A 23,485-nucleotide genomic window follows, 5' to 3' on the forward strand; every position below is an offset into this window, starting at 1 on the left:
TAGGGATACAGGATAGTGACACTGACACTCGGGGTACAGGATAATGACACTGACACTCGGGGTACGGAATAATGACACTGACACTCGGTGTACAGGATAATGACACTGACACTGGGGGTACAGGATAATGACACTGACACTCGGGGTACAGGATAATGACACTGACACTCGGGGTACAGGATAATGACACTGACACTTGGGGTACAGGATAATGACACTGACACTCGGGGTACAGGATAATGACACCGATACTAGGGATACAGGATAATGACACTGACACTGGGGGTACAGGATAATGACACTGACACTCTGGGTACAGGATCATGACACTCGGGGTACAGGATAATGACACTTGGGGTGCAGGATAATGACACTGACACTTGGGGTACAGGATAATGACACTGACACTCGGGGTACAGGATAATGACACCAATACTAGGGATACAGGATAATGACACTGACACTCGGGGTACAGGATAATGACACTGACACTCGGGGTACAGGATAATGACACTGACACTTGGGGTACAGGATAATGACACTGACACTCGGGGTACAGGATAATGACATTGACACTCGGGGTACAAGATAATGACTCTGACACTTGGGGTACAGGATAATGACACTGACACTCGGGGTACAGGATAATGACACTGACACTCGGGGTACAGGATAATGACACTGAGACTTGGGGTGCAGGATAATGACATTGACACTTGGGGTGCAGGATAATGATACTGACACTCCGGGTACAGGATAATGACACTGACACTCGGGGTACAGGATAATGACACTGACACTCGGGGTACAGGATAATGACACTGACACTTGGGGTACAAGATAATGACACTGACACTCGGGGTACAGGATAATGACACTGACACTTGGGGTACAGGATAATGACACTGACACTTGGGGTACAGGATAATGACACTGACACTCTGGGTGCAGGATAATGACACTGACACTGGGGGTACAGGATAATGACACTTACACTCGGGGTACAGGATAACGACACTTACACTCGGGGTGCAGGATAATGACACTGACACTCTGGGTGCAGGATAATGACACTGACACTCTGGGTGCAGGATAATGACACTGACACTGGGGGTACAGGATAATGACACTTACACTCGGGGTACAGGATAACGACACTTACACTCGGGGTGCAGGATAATGACACTGACACTCGGGGTACAGGATAATGACACTTAGACTCGGGGTGCAGGATAATGACACTGCCACTTGGGGTACAGGATAATGACACTGACACTCGGGGTACAGGATAATGACACTGACACTCGGGGTACAGGATCATGACACTGACACTCGGGGTACAGGATGGTGACACTGACACTCTGGGTGCAGGATAATGACACTGACACTTGGGGTACAGGATAATGACACTGACACTCGGGGTGCAGGATAATGACACTTACACTCGGGGTACAGGATAACGACACTTACACTCGGGGTGCAGGATAATGACACTGACACTCGGGGTACAGGATAATGACACTGACACTCTGGGTACAGGATCATGACACTGGGGGTACAGGATGGTGACACTGACACTCTGGGTACAGGATCATGACACTCGGGGTACAGGATGGTGACACTGACACTCTGGGTGCAGGATAATGACACTGACACTTGGGGTACAGGATAATGACACTGACACTCTGGGTGCAGGATAATGACACTGACACTTGGGGTACAGGATAATGACACTGACACTCGGGGTACAGGATAATGACACTGATACTCGGGGTACAGGATAATGACACTGACACTCTGGGTACAGGATCGTGACACTGACACTCGGGGTACAGGATGAGGACACTGACACTCTGGGTGCAGGATAATGACACTGACACTCTGGGTGCAGGATAATGACACTGACACTTGGGGTACAGGATAATGACACTGACACTGGGGGTACAGGATAATGACACTGACACTCTGGGTGCAGGATAATGACACTGACACTCTGGGTGCAGGATAATGACACTGACACTCGGGGTACAGGATAATGACACTGACACTCGGGGTACAGGATAATGACACTGACACTCGGGGTACAGGATAATGACACTGACACTCGGGGTACAGGATAATGACACTGACACTCGGGGTACAGGATAATGACACTGACACTCTGGGTGCAGGATAATGACACTGACACTCTGGGTGCTGGATAATGACACTGACACTCGGGGTACAGGATAATGACACTGACACTCGGGGTACAGGATAATGACACTGACACTCGGGGTACAGGATAATGACACTGACACTCGGGGTACAGGATGGTGACACTGACACTCTGGGTGCAGGATAATGACACTGACACTCTGGGTGAAGGATAATGACACTGACACTCTGGGTGCAGGATAATGACACTGACACTCTGGGTACAGGATAATGACACTGACACTCTGGGTACAGGATAATGACATTGACACTCGGGGTACAGGATAATGACACTGACACTGGGGGTACAGGATAATGACACTGACACTGGGGGTACAGGATAATGACACTGACACTCGGGGTACAGGATAATGACATTGACACTCTGGGTACAGGATAATGACATTGACACTCTGGGTACAGGATAATGACACTGACACTCGGGGTACAGGATAATGACATTGACACTGGGGGTACAGGATAATGACACTGACACTCTGGGTACAGGATAATGACACTGACACTCGGGGTACAGGATAATGACATTGACACTCTGGGTACAGGATAATGACACTGACACTCGGGGTGCAGGATAATGACACTGACACTCGGGGTACAGGATAATGACACTGACACTCGGGGTACAGGATAATGACACTGACACTCTGGGTACAGGATAATGACACTGACACTCGGGGTGCAGGATAATGACACTGACACTCGGGGTACAGGATAATGACACTGACACTCTGGGTACAGGATAATGACACTGACACTCTGGGTGCAGGATAATGACACTGACACTCGGGGTGCAGGATAATGACACTGACACTCTGGGTACAGGATAATGACACTGACACTGGGGGTACAGGATAATGACACTGACACTCTGGGTGCAGGATAATGACACTGACACTGGGGGTACAGGATAATGACACTGACACTCTGGGTACAGGATAATGACACTGACACTGGGGGTACAGGATAATGACACTGACACTGGGGGTACAGGATAATGACACTGACACTCGGGGTACAGGATAATGACATTGACACTCTGGGTACAGGATAATGACACTGACACTCGGGGTACAGGATAATGACACTGACACTCGGGGTACAGGATAATGACATTGACACTCTGGGTACAGGATAATGACACTGACACTCGGGGTACAGGATAATGACACTGACACTCGGGGTACAGGATAATGACACTGACACTGGGGGTACAGGATAATGACACTGACACTCGGGGTACAGGATAATGACATTGACACTCTGGGTACAGGATAATGACACTGACACTCGGGGTACAGGATAATGACACTGACACTCGGGGTACAGGATAATGACATTGACACTCTGGGTACAGGATAATGACACTGACACTTGGGGTACAGGATAATGACACTGACACTCGGGGTACAGGATAATGACATTGACACTCTGGGTACAGGATAATGACACTGACACTCGGAGTACAGGATAATGACATTGACACTCTGGGTACAGGATAATGACATTGACACTCTGGGTACAGGATAATGACACTGACACTCGGGGTACAGGATAATGACACTGACACTTGGGGTGCAGGGTTCTGACCCTTGGAGTACAGATGTTTGTGTCCGCGCTTTCTCCCCTCCTCCATTCCTTCATACTTTCTCCTCTTCCTCCTCACTATGATGTGATCTGCGGATGTTTTCATGTTTTCCTCCCCTCCGTCTGTCTCCAGGTTGTCTTGAGGAAGAGTCTTGGTGTCGTCTTGCAGATTTACGAGACAGGACGGAGAAATATTTCTCATGTCTCATTTTCCCGGACACATGGAATTGTAATAACCTGAGCTCCGCGGCTGCAGATCATTGTGACACTGCTCTGAATGAGAAGCCGGGGTCCTTGTACCACAAGAGAGGTTTGTGTCAGTGACAGGATGGGTAATGTCCGCTTTAACCTGGGCCGTGTGTCACCTCTGTGTCCTCTGTGCAGAGGCCCTTGGGGACAAGGTGAAGCATTTCTACAGTCTTCTCCCATATCGGACTCTGAGCGGGGTATCTGTGAGGAACAGGATAACGGTGACACGGACAAGTGTTCCCAATGGGTGAGACACGTATCGAAAGGGCTGCCACCAGGAATTTCAGGGCCCCATACTGGCAACATTTTCGGGCCCCCTTGAGACTCCACCCAGGCTCCACCAGTGCTCCACCCCCACCCTCGATCCTTCCGCAGTCCAACTGCCCACTCTTGGAATAACTCCACTTCGGCACCAAGTCTTCACCAATCACACATTAAAAGTTCCCATCGAAAACCATATGACATACATAGCCATCAGCTTTTGTTTTGGCCAAGTTTTTTTTAAGCCGCCACCCAGACAACGTGGACACTATTAAAGATTTATTAAAATGCTCAATACTCTTTTTAGGTATATTTTTATTTATTTTTCTTTAAGGGAATGTGTCGCATACATTTTAAAAAAAAAATCAATATTTCCATATACGAGGAACAAATAGTGCCACATATTACCACTTCATAGTAACCGAATGCTACAATAATGATCATTAATAAAAAGCCACAATACTAATTTTACCATAAGTGACATTATACACAGGAGCTCTGTATATAGTGTATTGTGTACAGGTAATACAGTAATCACTGATGGCATTATAAACAGGAGCACTGTATATAGTGTCAGTGTACAGGTAATACAGGAATCATCAGTGACATCATACACAGGAGCTCTGTATATAGTGTAGAGGTAATACAGGGATCACCAGTGACATTATACACAGGAGTTCTGTATATATTGTCAGTATACAGGTAATACAGTGATCACCAGTGACATTACACATAGGAGCTCTGTATTTACTGTCAAGTGTACAGGTAATAGTGTTGTTGAACAGGTAATACAGGGGTCATCAGTGACATTATACACAGGAGCTCCATATATAGTATACAGTGTACAGGTAATACAATGATCACAAGTAACATTGTACACAGGAGTTCTGCATATAGTGTCTGTGTACAGGTAATACAGTAATCACCAGTGACATTATACACAGCAACTCTGTATATCAGGGGTGTCAAACTGCATTCCTCGAGGGCCGCAAACCATGCGTGTTTTCAAGATTTCCTTAGCATTACACAAGGTGCTGTAATCATTATGTGTGTAGGTGATTAAATTATCACCTGTGCAGTACAAGGAAATCCTGAAAACATGACCTGTTTGCAGCCCTCGAGGAATGCAGTTTGACACCCCTGCTGTATATAGTGTCAGTGTACAGGTAATACAGTGATCACCAGTGACATTATACACAGAGGCTCTGTATATAGTATCAGTGTACAGGTTATACAGTGATCACCAGTGACATTATACACAGAATCTCTGTATATAGTGTACAGGTAATGCAGTTATCACTGAAGACATTATACACAGGTGCTCTGCATATAGTGTAAGTGTACAGGTAACAAACTGACTCACCGGTTATGTCTCTAGTTGAAATCTTTCATCTTCGCCTTTCTTCTTTATCCTGTGCAGACCACCATCACTTCTTACAGCCAGGATTTGTCTCTGCAGAAAATAACACAGTTATGTAGAGCCCTGCTTCCAGAGCACATTCCCCACTTTTTCCCCAACTACTACACTATGCTGCTGAATACTGTCATGCGCAGTGTGGGAAGAATAAGTACAACACGAAGGGATGAAGGGAAGGTAGCCGAACACTAGGGAAGAGGGAAGTCGAGACCCCTAGGCAGATGTAAAGTCACTCTGTCTGCCCTAAACATCCCTATAAAGGTTCTGCACTTTTCACCAAGCAGAAACCTAATCCCTACCTCACCCTGGCAATAAGCCATGCTTAGGGAAGGATGGTGATTAATTATATTTGCATACCCCCTTCCACCTCAATTAATTGAAAACTGAACATGGACAAAACAGAATTCATCATCATTCCCCCACCTCAATCTACCCCTGCACCCGACCTATCCATCAATGTCAATGGCTGCTCACTTTCCCCAGTCCCGTACGATCGGTGCCTCGGGGTGATACGCTCGGTGCCTCGGGGTGATTCTTGACTCTACCCTCTCTTTCAAGCCACATATCCAAGCCCTTGCCTCCTCTTGCTGATCCCAACTTAAAACATTTCCCGAATATGTGCATTCCTTGACCATGAATCCACAAAGACACTAGTACATGCCCTTATCATCTCCCGCCTCGACTACTGCAACCTCCTACTCTCTGGCCTCCCCTCTAGCACTCTGGCACGACTCCAATCCATCCTAAACTCTGCTGCCCGACTAATCCACCTGGTTCTCCGCTATTTCCCAGCCTCTCCTCTCTGCCAGGCCCTTCATTGGCTTCCTAATGCCCAGAGGCTACAGTTCAAAACACTAACAATGACATACAAAGCCATCCACAACCTGTCTCCTCCATACATCTGTGACTTGGTCTCCCGATACCTACGTACACGCAACCTTCAATCGTCTCATGATCTCCTTCTCAACTCCACTCTCATCTCTTCCTCCCCCAACCGCATCCAAGACTTCTCCTGTGCTTCCCCTATAGTCTGGAACTCTCTACCCCAACACATCAGACTCTCGCCTACCATGGAAAACTTCAAAAGGAACCTGAAGACCCACCTCTTCCGACAAGCCTACAACCTGCAGTGATCCCCTGTCTACTGAAACGCCGCCTCCTAGTGTATCCTCCCCCATCCCCTGTAGACTGTGAGCCCTCGCAGGCAGGGTCCTGTCTCCTCCTGTACTTGTGTGTGCCTTGTTTTACTCATGTTTATTGTACTTGTCTATATTTGCCCCATTCACATTTAAAGCGCCATGGAATAAATGGCGCTATAAAAATGAACAATAATAATAATTATGTCACCTCCTCTCTCTCTACCACCCTCACCCTCAATTCATAATCATTTACTCTCACCCATCCCCCAGTCTCAATTCATCATCATTTGCTCTTCCCCACCCTCAATTCATTGTTTTTTGTCCCCCATCCTCAATGCATTATCATTTGCAGTCCCCCACCCCTAATTTTATCATTATTTTCTCTACCTACCCTCAAGTCATCATTTGCTCTCCTGTCCTCCACCCTCAAGTCATCATTTGCTCTCCTGTCCTCCACTCTCCACCCAAGACATCATTTGCTGTCTGCCATCCCGCACATTCAATTGATGATTTGCTGTCCCCCACATCCAATTCATCATTATTTGCACTCCCCATTCTCAATACATCATCATTCACTGTCCCCATCCCCCACCCTCAATGCATCATCTCTTGGTCTCCCCACAAGCCCATTTGCTTAAAAAAATAAAAAGTTTTCACACTTACCTCTGATAATCCCCTGCAGGCGCAGCTACACTTCTGGTGTCCAGGAGAGTGGCGGGCGCATATGCCGGTGGGTATGCTATCACGTGCTTGCCATCACCAGCACATCACAGGAAGCCACTTGGAGCTGCATGGCTGTTCAGTGGAGCTCCAAGAAACGCCACCTGCATCGGCACACACTATTATTATACCCTGGGACCCGGTCTCCCCCTCTTTACTTCTGCTCACCGGACCACACATTACAGTAAGGGCAGTAATGCCCTGATGGCGGCCATGCTTATTGGCTCATGCATCTCTTCACCTACTATTCAAGTAAAGTCTCCCCAAATAAGTAGGTGACCCCAGTTATCTTAAAGTTCTCCTCTTTTCTTCTTAAAAAGGTTCCTTCACCATAATGTGATCACAAAGTGATCCTGAGGTTTCCAGCAATCAGCTCTGATGTGGCAGAAAATGTGCAGTTTTCCTGCAGCGCCTCAACAGGAGAAATGTGTCATTACACACTGACCATTTATATCAATGGGGTATCTGTGTAATAGAGGACAGGATGGGTCCTCCAGAACCAGAGACGCTCTTTGTAGCTGGTCATCACTTTGACCAAAACATGAGAATCCGAACTTACTTAGTACTTACGAATTCACCGGTAGGTTGTATGAAAAACTACACGTATATGTCAAATTCATTGTGGAGTGCCCCCTCTTTCAACAGTCGTGACCACCACCAGGCATCTTTCTCCAGACACAAACCGGAGTACACCGGTTATAATTCACGGCACCTTCTCTCCTACCATTTCTTGCTGTGTAGGGGGTCGAAATAGGAGTCAAAACTTTATTTTGGCGGTTGTCTGACACTATTGGGCTGTTTTATGATTCCCCAATGGTTGATGTCTTCAAATACAATCACAGACCCCAATGTAAGAATCCTTGATACCCTCAAGGCTATCACACACATGAGGACCAAGGAGATAAATAGGCCATGAAGCAAGTTCTTGGGCCCTGTTTTGCTGGGAGGACCATTCTTGGATAATGCCATTTCAGTTTGTTCCTCACTGATCAAGGTTATAAGATTATGGTGGGACAACCCCACTGTCTCCCCTGCTTGGGAAGCCCCTTTAGGAGCCACAAGCCCAACCTTTGTGGCCTCACCACTCATTCATAGATTAGATGGGCCTTTGTTTATATGGTCGCTATGTAATTCTACAGTTTTTCGGCAGTGGCCACGGAGTGGGCAAATGAGAGTTGATCACATAGGATTAGAGAATCCGGACCCCCAGTGAGGAGTTCATCTTGATGAGACAAACCCCTGAATGCTCCGGGAGGAGGGGCAGTATGTGACTTCACCCCATTAGTATATATTTTAGCATAATTAAAGGGGTTGTCCAGCAGAACGGATCACTTTAATTGACCACTACTCCATGTATTTGGAAAAAGCCCCGAAAGATCTATAAGTAACCTGTTTTCACCTGAGAACCCCTTTATTAACATGAATGATGTGTGCAAAGAATAATAAATAAAAAAACCTTCATGTCATACTCAGGTTTTTCCAGTGTGAGCTCCACTGTGATGCCGATCCATGTTGCAAAGGATTTGGATACATCCAACAGACTCGCGGACAAGGTAGGAGGGCTGATCCTTCCGGGGGTGGTGTCCACTTAGACAGTGACGTATCTCCTCCCTTCTGCTCCTTACCACCTATCATGGCATATTGGGCCACAGACGGCTCAAACTAAGAGGAGGAAAACAGCCACAGCTCCCTCTTTCCTCAATACTAAAACCCATTCTAGGTGTTTTTTTTTTTGGAATGGGGGGGTGGGGGAGACATTAACGAGTTTCATCAAGCACTTAGGCAGGAAAAGGGGAATTTCTGGCTGTACAAAATCAGGAACATGTCCATTTCTTGTAATATTTAATTTCTTACATTTAGTAGCGATTCATGCATTAAAAAAACCCTTATTCAGATCTGAAATTTTTTATATAATTGTATCCTGAGAGCTGGGCCGTCTCTGTGTCTATCTGCCTCCTGGGGGGCGTGTTCTTTTTTCCTCTGCATGACCATGCCTGGTTATAATTGGTCAACGTCATGCAGAGGACAAAGTACACGCCCCCAAAGAAGCATCTCTGGCACCGCCTCTTTGGATTTATTACAAATTACTAAACCTAAACTTTACAAGTCAATATCTCGGCAACAGAGAGGAGAAATTCAAAAAAATAAAAAGTATGTTTCACTATTCCTTGATGTGGTCAGTTTATCATGCTCAAACTAGTGAAAGGACCTAAAATAGATGCTGTGATGGAAATAAATCAAAACACCATAATTGCGGGGAGGGGGTGTGAGGTTTGACACCTTTACCAAAAATGTGAATAAAAATTGATTACAGTGATCGAAAAATGGCCACAGCTTAAAGGGGTTAGATTTCCTGACGATCTGCCCACTAGGTGGAGCTGACATCTGAGACCTTTACACCTTTTTTTTTTTTTGTAAAGAAATATTCATTATTTTCAGGCACAGAGAGGATTTGTTTGTTGGTGTCTAGTTTGGGAATACAGTCCTGTGCGGAACAAGATGGCGACTCGTGGCGCGTTTCTAACTGCAGTTTGCCAAACCCGGGGATGGAAACTTTGCCTTTTGGTTGGTACCGGAAGCCAGGTAATTATAAGGCAGATGTCATGTATAGTGATGTATGACACCATGGCTCACTGCTTGGCATACAAAGTGGTTGGGTTTGATTGTTTGGCGCAATATAGTTATGGCGCTATTTGGCAGTATGGAAGCACTCTATGGCTCTTTGTGGGCAGAGTATGGGGTTTTTGCACAGTGATTGGCAATATGTGAATACTTTGACACTTGCTGGGGAGTAATGTACAATACGTGGCTGAACACAGTATGGGGGGCCGGATACAGTATGAGCCCCCAACATACTGTACAATCACACTATAATTTCACATTTCCCCTAAGATCCAGATGAACATTCACTTAAAACAAGCAGTGATCGGATGCTGTATGGCGCTGTCCTGGCACTATATGGCGGTTACTGCGTAAGATGCAAATAAAAGTTAGTAAACGGATAATGTATTCCACGGCAATGCTTCAATATCCAATAGACGAGCACAAGGACGGAACTACAGACCCTTCTATGTTTGTGTTCCTAGAACCGCTGGAAGAGGATCAGTACATGGAAAATGTTACAGCAGCTCGTACAGTCACTAGTAAAAGTATCGTGCAAAAGTTTTAGGGAGCTTTAGAAAAAATGCTGCAAAGTCAAAATGCTCTAAAAAAATAGAAGTGTTAATAGTATAATTCTATCAAGTATCAAAATGCAAAATGAATGAACAAAAGAAAAATCTAAAAGCCATCAATATTTGGTGATCGCCCGTCGCCTCCATCAGTTCCTCTTGGCACTTTTCACAATTTTTTTAAGGAAATCGGCAGGAGATTGTTCCAAACATCTTGGAGAACTGACCCCAGATCTTCTGTGGATGTCACTTGTGCAGATCCTTTATGAGATCAGAGACGGACGGGATGAAGTGAGATCAGGGCTCTCATCACTTCCAGGACTCCTCGATCTTAGTGACATTGGCAGGATGTCTGGGTTTGCTGTTCTGCTGCAGAATAAATTTGAAGTTAATCAGAGACAGAAGGATAAACACAAGTGACATCCGCAGAAGATCTGGGGTCAGTTCTCCAAAATGTTTGGAACAATCTCCTGCCGAGTTCCTGCAAAATCTGAGTGATAAGTGATAAGTACCAACATTAACACAAATTATGGAATATTTCTCCAACATTGTCAGATTAAAGAATTGTTACATTCACTTCATTTTCATTTTTTTTTGTCTATTTTTTTCAGGTGATCAGAAAACAAATATCAATGCACTGTGCAAGTCTACTAATATCTCCCAAACTGCAGGACCAGGAGGTAAGATGCTGAGATGCAATATTTGTACTATGGCTACAGGTCTCGATTGGTAATGAACCCCATTTTTTGTGCAACCCTACATTATAAAGAACAGGTCTACTACTGAAATACACATAATGGTACCTGAAAATAACTCTGCATTGATCTTAGAAGCATTGTCTTGTCTACGAAAAATATTATAGTAGCTATAAACTTGCTAATAGGACACAGTGTTATAGTTATATTTTTGTATAGCAAGGGTAGTATTATAGTAGTTATATTCTTGTACATAGGAGCAGTATTATAGTAGTTATATTCTTGTACATAGGGGCAGTATTATAGTAGTTATATTCTTGTACATAGGAGCAGTATTATAGTAGTTATATTCTTGTATATAGGAGCAGTATTATAGTAGTTATATTCTTGTACATACGGGCAGTATTATAGTAGTTATATTCTTGTACACAGGGGCAGTATCATAGTAGTTATATTCTTGTACATACGGGCAGTATTATAGTAGTTTTAATCTTGTATATAGAGGCAGTATTATAGTAGTTATATTCTTGTACATAGGAGCAGTATTATAGTAGTTATATTCTTGTACATAGGAGCAGTATTATAGTAGTTATATTCTTGTACATAGGAGCAGTATTATAGTAGTTATATTCTTGTACATAGGGGCAGTATTATAGTAGTTATATTCTTGTACATAGGGGCAGTATTATAGTAGTTATATTCTTGTACATAGGAGCAGTATTATAGTAGTTATATTCTTGTACATAGGAGCAGTATTATAGTAGTTATATTCTTGTATATAGGAGCAGTATTATAGTAGTTATATTCTTGTACATACGGGCAGTATTATAGTAGTTATATTCTTGTACACAGGGGCAGTATTATAGTAGTTATATTCTTGTACATACGGGCAGTATTATAGTAGTTTTAATCTTGTATATAGAGGCAGTATTATAGTAGTTATATTCTTGTACATAGGAGCAGTATTATAGTAGTTATATTCTTGTACATAGGAGCAGTATTATAGTAGTTATATTCTTGTACATAGGAGCAGTATTATAGTAGTTATATTCTTGTATATAGGGGGCAGTATTATAGTAGTTATATTCTTGTATATAGGGGGCAGTATTATAGTAGTTATATTCTTGTACATATGGGCAGTATTATAGTAGTTATATTCTTGTACATAGGAGCAGTATTATAGTAGTTATATTCTTGTACATATGGGCAGCATTATAGTAGTTTTAATCTTGTATATAGGAGCAGTATTATAGTAGTTATATTCTTGTACATACGGGCAGTATTATAGTAGTTATATTCTTGTACACAGGGGCAGTATCATAGTAGTTATATTCTTGTACATACGGGCAGTATTATAGTAGTTTTAATCTTGTATATAGGAGCAGTATTATAGTAGTTATATTCTTGTACATACGGGCAGTATTATAGTAGTTATATTCTTGTACACAGGGGCAGTATTATAGTAGTTATATTCTTGTAAATACGGGCAGTATTATAGTAGTTTTAATCTTGTATATAGAGGCAGTATTATAGTAGTTATATTCTTGTACATAGGAGCAGTATTATAGTAGTTATATTCTTGTACATAGGAGCAGTATTATAGTAGTTATATTCTTGTACATAGGAGCAGTATTATAGTAGTTATATTCTTGTATATAGGGGGCAGTATTATAGTAGTTATATTCTTGTATATAGGGGGCAGTATTATAGTAGTTATATTCTTGTACATATGGGCAGTATTATAGTAGTTATATTCTTGTACATAGGAGCAGTATTATAGTAGTTATATTCTTGTACATATGGGCAGCATTATAGTAGTTTTAATCTTGTATATAGGGGACTGTATATATTGTTGTCCTTATCAAGTGTTACATATTGTGAAATTTAGTTTAGAACTTCATCACTGAGTTACTTATAAAAAATAAAAAGAATAATTTGCTCACCAATTCAGCTCTCCACAACCGCATTTCACCTTTATACTATTTCGCCTATCGGCTTATTCAGGTAAATGGTATTCATAAAAAAAGAAATTGTTGGGAAATCTAGAAAATATCACTTTATTCAAAATTCCATTCCCATTTAAAAAAAGGCAGAGTGACGACACCTCTCCCTCGACGCGTTTCCACCGCAAGATCTTAATCGTAAGATACATTGCGTATGGTGGCGATCCGCTCTCCTAACAATGACATCACACGGTTAATTCAAGAAACCTATTTGCAGATCAATAGTTTGGGATTGCACATTATTATTACGGTAAATACACATCAGATCATTGTGATTATTCATAATCCGCGGATGTCTTGTATTTCATTTCATAATCCATGAAGCCTCTAATTTTTTGCAAGAATTTTTGGGGCTAATCCTCCCCCATGATGGGGTTTACTAATCTCGTTCACCAGCAGGAACTTGAGAAAAATATTTAGCAGCCTCTGAAGTATTGATCACCTTGTTCTTTTGTTAGTAGCAGCAATATGTTCTGTAATTCTGCTTTTTAGCTTCCTAATATTCCATCCAATGTTCGATAAATGGACATATGGCAGCGTGTGCCCCTGATTGCTGACAGAGCAGGGCTGGTATCACAGCCAATATATGCGTCAATGTGAAATATTTTGGATTCTGGACTTTTGCACTTGTCGCCGTATCTTGTTGCTGTATACAGTAATATTGGGCGAGGTGCAGACATCTGCTCTCGTCTCTGCCCCCCCTGTGACAGCAGAGCCCCCCGCACCTATAAACAGCTCGTGCCAGTCTGTAATTTGCGAGAATTCGGCGGAAGAGAAGAATAAAGCTGCGGACAGTTCTAGTTCTGGAATTCACCAGCTTCTGTTATTACAGTCCCTACGTGATACTTTTCGGCCTATTTTAGGACACATACACATGTTTCGGAGCCGCCAAACGCCATTTTCACCTTTCCCTTGAAGTTGTTATTGACACAGCTGTAACATGTCGAAAAAATAAATGACCCGGAATCAGCGACAATCCCGAGGTATAAAGAAAGGGATTGAAAATGGTTAGAAAAATATAATCCGTGACCGAGTGCTGCATCGCGGGGGGCTTCTCTATGATGGGGGCTGTGTGCGCTGGAGATGAGGTCCGCACACCGCAGGATTACTTATCACAACTAACTGCATCACTTATATATTTTATATTTTATAGCAAGGAAGCCAAACAAAAGTGTGTAACACATGTATCTGCCCTTTATTATGTTTGGGAAATAAGTCAAATCTGACATCAAACTATGTTCAGTGATAAAAGAACATGTTCTTATACCTATAAGAAGGATTATACAGTTATATGAAAAAGTTTGGGCACCCCTATTAATCTTAAGCTTAATGTTTTATAAAAGTTGTTTTTTTTTCCAACAGCTATTTCACTTTCATATATCTAATGACTGTTGGACACAGTAATGTTTCTGCCTTGAAATTAGGTTTATTGTACTAACAGAAAATGTGCAATCTGCATTCAAACAAAATTTGACAGGTGCATAAGTATGGGCACCCTTAACATTTTCTTCTTTTAAATACTCCTACCTACTTTTTACTGACTTACTAAAGCACTTTTTTTTGGTTTTCTAACCTCATTGAGCTTTGAACTTCATAGCCAGGTGTATGCAATCATGAGAAAAGCTACTTAAAGTGGCCACTTGCAAGTTGTTCTCCTGTTTGAATCTCCTCTGAAGAGTGGCATCATGGGCTCCTCAAAACAACTGTCTAATGATCTGAAAACAAAGATTATTCAACATAGTTGTTCAGGGGAAGGATACAGAAAGCTGTCTCTGAGATTTAACCTGTCAATTTCCACTGTGAGGAACATAGTAAGGAAATGGAAGAACACCGGTACAGTTCTTGTTAAGGCCTGAAGTGGCAGGCCAAGAAAAACATCAGAAAGGCAGAGAAGAAGAATGGTGAGATCAATCAAGGACAATCATCAGACCACCTACAGAGAGCTGCAGCATCAACTTGCTGCAGATGGTGTCACTGCGCATCGGTCAACTATACAAAGCACTTTGCACGAGGAGAAGCTGTATGGGAGAGTGATGCAAAAGAAGCCGTTTCTGCAAGCACGCCACAAACAGAGTCGGCTGAGGTATGCAAAAGCACATTTGGAGAAGCCAATTTCTTTTTGGAAGAAGGTCCTGTGGACTGATGAAACCAAGATTGAGTTGTTTGGTCATACAAAAAGGCGTTATGCATGGCGGCCAAAAAACACAGCATTCCAAGAAAAACACTTGCTACCCACAGTAAAATTTGGTGGAGGTTCCATCATGCTTTGGGGCTGTGTGGCCAATGCTGGCACCGGGAATCTTGTTAAAGTTGAGGGACGCATGGATTCCTCTCAGGATCAGCAGATTCTTGACAATAATGTTCATGAATCAGTGACAAAGTTGAAGTTACACAGGGGATGGATCTTTCAGCAAGACAATGATCCAAACACCGCTTCAAATCCACTCAGGCATTCATGCAGAGGAACAATTACACTGTTCTGGAATGGCCATCCCAGTCCCCAGACCTGAATATCATTGAACATCTGTGGGATCATTTGAAGAGTGCTGTCCATGCTCGGCGACCATCAAACTTAACTGAACTGGAATTGTTTTGTAAAGAGGAATGGTCAAAAATACCTTCATCCAGGATCCAGGAACTCATTAAAAGCTACAGGAAGCGACTAGAGGCTGTTATTTTTGCAAAAGGAGGATCTACTAAATATTAATGTCACTTTTCTGGTGGGGTGCCCATACTTATGCACCTGTCAAATTTTGTTTGAATGCAGATTGCACATTTTCTGTTAGTACAAATAAACCTCATTTCAAGGCAGAAACATTACTGTGTCCAACAGTTATTAGATATATGAAACTGAAATAGCTGTTGCAAAAAAAACAATTTTTATAAAACATTAAGCTTAAGGTACCGTCACACTAAGCGACGCTGCAGCGATACCGACAACGATCCGGATCGCTGCAGCGTCGCTGTTTGGTCGCTGGAGAGCTGTCACACAGACAGCTCTCCAGCGACCAACGATCCCGAGGTCCCTGGTAACCAGGGTAAACATCGGGTTACTAAGCGCAGGGCCGCGCTTAGTAACCCGATGTTTACCCTGGTTACCAGCGAAGACATCGCTGAATCGGTGTCACACACGCCGATTCAGCGATGTCTGCGGGGAGTCCAGCGAAGAAACAAAGTTCTGGACTTTCTTCCCCGACCAGCGACAGCACAGCAGGGGCCTGATCGCTGCTGCCTGTCACACTGGACGATATCGCTAGCCAGGACGCTGCAACGTCACGGATCGCTAGCGATATCGTCTAGTGTGACGGTACCTTTAAGATTAATAGGGGTGCCCAAACTTTTTCATATAACTGTATATGACCCCATAGGTAATTTGTGCCAGTCATTACACTGGTTACCCATCCACTCCAGAATCCAGTACAAACTTATTACCCTCATCCACAAAGCACTCCATGGCTCAGCACCACCCTACATCTCCTCTCTGGTATCAGTCTACCACCCTACCCGTGCCCTCCGCTCCGTTAATGACCTCAGGTTAGCATCCTCAATAATCAGAACCTCCCATTCCCGTCTCCAAGACTTTACATGTGCTGCGCCGATTCTTTGGAATGCACTACCCAGGTTAATACGATTAATGTTCAGATTGGCCTACCGCCTCAACGCATTAACCTAATGATCCCGGTGTGGCCTATCCTAAAAAAACAAAAAAAAAAAGAAGTTCCTCGTATCATGTTCTCATACACTTTATGCAGTTATTAGCCCTCTGTGTCTGTACTGTTACATACTTAGGCTGATAACTAGTTCATGCAGCTTTACATGAACACCTGAGCCTTACACTATAGCTGGTCCGAATAACTAAAGCAATTGTTACCATCCACCTCTCGTGTCTCCCCTTTTCCTCATAGTTTGTAGCTTGCGAGCAGCAGGGCCCTCATTCCTCCTGGTATCTGTTTTGAACTGTGATTTTTGTTATGCTGTAATGTCTATTGTCTGTACAAGTCCCCTCTATAATTTGTAAAGCGCTGCGCAATATGTTGGCGCTATACAAATAAAATTATTATTATTAATAGTAGTAGTTTTATTAGGAAGTTAGTTTATTGTATTCAGTTTTATAAAACGTACTACTCTGCAATCTGAGCTGCTTGACACATACATACATTACATTCCTTCATTTATCTTGTCCTGAGTTACAGTACATCCTGTATTACACTCCAGAGCTGCACTCGCTATTCTGCTGGTGCAGTCACTGTGTACATACATTACATTACTGATCCTGCGTTACATCCTGTATTACACTCCAGAGCTGCACTCACTATTCTGCTGGTGCAGTCACTGTGTACATACATTACATTACTGATCCTGCGTTACATCCTGTATTATACCCCAGAGCTGCGCTCACTATTCTGCTGGTGCAGTCACTGTGTACATACCTTACATTACTGATCCTGAGTTACATCCTGTATTATACCCCAGAGCTGCACTCACTATTCTGCTGATGCAGTCACTGTGTACATACATTACATTACTGATCCTGAGTTACATCCTGTATTATATCCCAGAGCAGCACTCACTATTCTGCTGGTGCAGTCACTGTGTACATACATTACATTACTGATCCTGAGTTACATCCTGTATTATACCTCAGAGCTGCACTCACTATTCTGCTGGTGCAGTCACTGTGTACATACATTACATTACTGATCCTGAGTTACCTCCTGTATTATACTCCAGAGCTGCACTCACTATTCTGCTGGTGCAGTCACTGTGTACATACATTACATTACTGATCCTGAGTTACATCCTGTATTATACCTCAGAGCAGCACTCACTATTCTGCTGGTGCAGTCACTGTGTACATACATTACATTACTGATCCTGAGTTACATCCTGTATTATACCCCAGAGCTGCACTCACTATTCTGCTGGTGCAGTCACTGTGTACATACATTACATTACTGATCCTGAGTTACCTCCTGTATTATACTCCAGAGCTGCACTCACTATTCTGCTGGTGCAGTTACTGTGTACATACATTGCATTACTGATTCCGAGTTACATCCTGTATTATACTCCAGAGCTGCACTCACTATTCTGCTGGTGCAGTCACTGTGTACATACATTACATTACTGATCCTGAGTTACATCCTGTATTATACCTCAGAGCTGCACTCACTATTCTGCTGGTGCAGTCACTGTGTACATACATTACATTACTGACCCTGAGTTACATCCTGTATTATACCCCAGAGCTGCACTCACTATTCTGCTGGTGCAGTCACTGTGTACATACATTACATTACTGATCCTGAGTTACATCCTGTATTATACCCCAGAGCTGCTCTCACTATTCTGCTGGTGCAGTCACTGTGTACATACATTACATTACTGATCCTGAGTTACATCCTGTATTGTACCCCAGAGCTGCACTCACTATTCTGCTGGTGCAGTCACTGTGTGCATACATTACATTACTGATCCTGAGTTACATCCTGTATTATACCCCGGAGCTGCACTCACTATTCTGCTGGTGCAGTCACTGTGTGCATACATTACATTACTGATCCTGAGTTACATCCTGTATTATACCCCAGAGCTGCACTCACTATTCTGCTGGTGCAGTCACTGTGTGCATACATTACATTACTGATCCTGAGTTACATCCTGTATTATACCCCGGAGCTGCACTCACTATTCTGCTGGTGCAGTCACTGTGTACATACATTACATTACTGATCCTGAGTTACATCCTGTATTATACCTCAGAGCTGCACTCACTATTCTGCTGGTGCAGTCACTGTGTACATACATTACATTACTGATCCTGAGTTACATCCTGTATTATAACCCAGAGCTGCACTCACTATTCTGCTGGTGCAGTCACTGTGTACATACATTACATTACTTATCCTGAGTTACATCCTGTATTATACCCCAGAGCTGCACTCACTATTCTGCTGGTGCAGTCACTGTGTACATACATTACATTACTTATCCTGAGTTACATCCTGTATTATACCCCGGAGCTGCACTCACTATTCTGCTGGTGCAGTCACGGTGTACATACATTACATTACTGATCCTGAGTTACATCCTGTATTATACTCCAGAGCTGCACTAACTATTCTGCTGGTGCAGTCACTGTGTACATACATTACATTACTGATCCTGAGTTACATCCTGTATTATACTCCAGAGCTGCACTCACTATTCTGCTGGTGCAGTCACTGTGTACATACATTACTGATCCTGAGTTACATCCTGTATTATACCCCAGAGCTGCACTCACTATTCTGCTGGTGCAGTCACGGTGTACATACATTACATTACTGATCCTGAGTTACATCCTGTATTATACTCCAGAGCTGCACTAACTATTCTGCTGGTGCAGTCACTGTGTACATACATTACATTACTGATCCTGAGTTACATCCTGTATTATACTCCAGAGCTGCACTCACTATTCTGCTGGTGCAGTCACTGTGTACATACATTACATTACTGATCCTGAGTTACATCCTGTATTATACTCCAGAGCTGCACTCACTATTCTGCTGGTGCAGTCACTGTGTACATACATTACTGATGCATGTTCTCTATTAGAGGATAATATAATTATTTGTGTTGTAAGATAATTTTTTCCATTTCTTGTGGTTTTACAGGACTTGTGAATACCTGGACGACCGTGGACGTCTCCTCTCTAGTCCTTGACTCTTCTCTCTCTAAATATGACTCCTTGGAGATTGACCTGAATTCTTCCGTGTCGCTCCCTTATGCCCAGAGCTTCTGTCTATCGGGTAACACTGACTACAACCCTCATATGTTCTGCATTATGTGCCGGCCGTGCAGAGTATCAGATGTGCCGGATTATCCAGCGTGTTTATCACATGGACAGGTATATAGAGTATTGTCCCTGTATTGTATGTAGCTTGTTTTCTTTGCAGCGTGTGATCGGACCGCCTCCTGCGTCACCGCAGCCATCAATGTCCAGCAATCGGCCGTAAAATGCACATTTTACCCCGAAACACAAACCTGCGACTACAGTCTGGGAGATCCTCGCTGTCAACTCATGGTCAGAGAACGAGCGACCGCCATCTACAGGAAGAGAGGTACGGTAAAAATGCCAAAGGGGTCACGTCATGAAGTCGTTACCTGTGATCTGGCCATCCATCCCCTACATTACCCATAGCCTTGACTGTAGCAGGGCAGCCATAGGACGGTGCTGCACAAACAGGAGGGTGTTAGACTATTAAAATGGAACTATGTGGCGGTATTATGTGGGCTCTTTAGGAAAGTATTATTTGGGTGCTGAGAATGATTTGGGCACTGTATAGCAGCATTTTGTGGACTGTATATGGCAGTATTGCCTTGGTGGTGTGTTGCCTTATGCTTCTTCCTTTAGGGATAAAAGGACTCAGTTGCAAATCTAGCTCTGCATGTCACAGAGAAAGTGTTATGTTTTGTATCTCACTCATGTGGGCCACTAGCTATTCCCCTGAGCTTAAAATCTGTAACATAATCATGCAAAAAAGAAGGTCAAAGAAGTAGTCATGCTTCATTTCCCAAAAAAAATAACTTTCACAATCCTAACCAACTTAGTTATCTTTCCAACGCTTCCAGGGTTCCCTGCTGGTCTTTGTTTTTCTATCTCTGTCCGGAGAAACATGTGACCACTGTAGCCAATCACTAGCTGCCACAGTGGCACATCGATCGACTTCGCACTCAGTGATTGGCTGCAGCAGTCACATGTCCATGTGGGCCAAGTGGAAAATATAGAGACCTGATGGGAACCTGGAAGCATCAGAACAAAATCAAAAGGAGACCAGTTATGTTATAACTTATAATATTTAGAATTATTTTTAAGAAAAGGGAATTTGGAGGACAGTTTTCAGCATGGTAACAGTTCTGATGGTCAATGAATTGTTATTTTCTGGACCATAAAGGGGTGTGGTTAATGCAAATGTGCATCATAAGAGTCCCTCCCATGAGGAGCGGGGGACGGTGGTAAAGATTCTATGATTTAAGCAGTTTTGTCATTTGTAAGCTCCGTTCCTTCAGCTCCTGCCCGTCCTGTGAGCTCGCTGACCGTTCCGCAAGGCGACATTGTGGGCAAACCGGGATCCATATTGGTTGGTTCTCATATGAAGAATGTGAATCAGTTCCTGGGCGTTCCGTACGCGGCACCACCCACCGGAGAGAACCGTTTCCGGCCCCCTCAGCTGTATTCCTGGACCGGCACATGGAATGCCACCGTTATTCGGTGAGACACCAGTTCTGGAGAACCGTCGGTGGACGCTGATGTATGTGTAGAGAAGTTGTAGATTTTGTCATTTTGGAAAAAAAAAAACACTTTGCACTTTATTTCACAGCTACTAATTTCCTGTGATGATTGCACTTAGGGTGATAATATGCTGAGATGATAACTCCACTGAGGAAACACTGGTGACTGATTCTGGGCCGGACGAGTCCACAGAACAAGACACAGAAGCCTTAATGGAAATCTGTCTGCAGGTTTTTGCTATGCAATATAAGCGCTGGGTAATGTAAGGGCAGAGACCCTGATTCCAGCGAAGTGTCACTTCCTGGTTATACAAAGCTCAGCATTTAGATATCTGATGGATCTGCAGCAGATATGACAGGGATTTTATGAAATCTACGGCAAGCTGCCCAGTAAGTGACGCATAGCTTGAATCAGGGTATCTGCCCCTACATCATGCTCCTCTAAGATTACATAGCAAACACGTGATGATCGTTTTCCTTTAAGACTAATCAGATAATCAGATCTAGGACTTTTATGGTTAGACAATATCAAACTTCAGAGTTTATTTATTTAGATTCATAAGACCCCAGATGTTGAAATTTATTTGGATCAATATTAATATTCACTTCCTATTATTATTAGTTTTGTCATTTAATATAGGGCAGGCTGACTAGTTGCTACTGATAATACCTATTACTATAGTTCTAATTGTAACTTGTACTATTACCTGTAACAGCAAATCAACATTATAATTCACTGCTTTTTATAAACCCCCCAAATAGTATTATCCCACACACACACACACACACACACACACACACACACACACACACACACACACACACACACACACACACACACACACACACAGCCTCATGACCCCAGAGCCTTCCACACACAGTGTAATGACTCCACAGTCCACTACACAATATGATGTCCCAGAGGCCCCCACATATAGTATGATGGCATCACTGACCCCCCACACACAGTATCATGGCCCCACAGCCTTCCACACAGCATGATGTCCCACAGCTCCCCACATATAGTATGATGGCCCCACAGACCCCCCACACAGTATAGTGGCCCAACAACCCACCACACACAGTGTAACCATTCCCACAGCCCACTACACAGAATGATGTCCCATAGCCCCCACATATAGCATGATGGCCCCACACAGTAAGATGGCCCAACAACTCCTCACACACAGTGTAATGACTGCACAGCCCTCTACACAGTATGATGCCTCATAACCCCCACATACTCGTATAGTATGATGGCCCCATAGACCCCCACACACAGTATCATGGCCCCACAGCCTTCCACACAGCATGATGTCCCACAGCTCCCCGCATATAGTGTGATGGCCCAACAACCCCCCCCCCCCACACACACACACACACAGTTTAATGACCCCACATCCCACTACACAGTAAGATGTCCCATAGGCCCCCACATATAATATGATGGCCCCACAGACCCCCCACACACAGTATCATGGCCCCACAGCCTTCCACACACAGTGTAATGACCCCACAGCCCACTGCACAATATGATGTCTCACAGCCCCCCACATATACTGTGATGTCCCAAGACCCCCCAAACAGTATTATTGACTCCAGGCCCCCCCCCCCCACACACACAGTATTATGGCCCAACAACCCCCCCCACACAGTATAATGGCAACACAGCCTCAACATACTATGATGGCCCCCTAAAAAAGTATGAGTCCACCACAGCCCCCCAAACGGTATTATTCCCCACAGCACCCCC

The 23,485-nt window shown here is 43.5% G+C and overlaps 1 protein-coding gene across 1 annotated transcript in view; it reads left to right on the forward strand.

The window, feature by feature from the left end:
- Positions 1 to 23,485, forward strand: part of TG (thyroglobulin) — a 213,180-nt gene that overhangs the window by 112,076 nt on the left and 77,619 nt on the right. The window contains exons 31-38 of the mRNA XM_069732367.1: positions 3,935 to 4,111; positions 4,186 to 4,297; positions 9,061 to 9,140; positions 10,027 to 10,170; positions 11,369 to 11,437; positions 20,115 to 20,249; positions 20,397 to 20,561; positions 21,511 to 21,712. Of these exons, the coding sequence (XP_069588468.1) occupies positions 3,935 to 4,111; positions 4,186 to 4,297; positions 9,061 to 9,140; positions 10,027 to 10,170; positions 11,369 to 11,437; positions 20,115 to 20,249; positions 20,397 to 20,561; positions 21,511 to 21,712 (1,084 nt within the window). The remainder of the gene's footprint in view (positions 1 to 3,934; positions 4,112 to 4,185; positions 4,298 to 9,060; positions 9,141 to 10,026; positions 10,171 to 11,368; positions 11,438 to 20,114; positions 20,250 to 20,396; positions 20,562 to 21,510; positions 21,713 to 23,485) is intronic.

This window comes from Ranitomeya imitator, chromosome 6, assembly GCF_032444005.1.
Source record: "Ranitomeya imitator isolate aRanImi1 chromosome 6, aRanImi1.pri, whole genome shotgun sequence".
NCBI classification, from domain to species: Eukaryota; Metazoa; Chordata; class Amphibia; order Anura; family Dendrobatidae; genus Ranitomeya; species Ranitomeya imitator.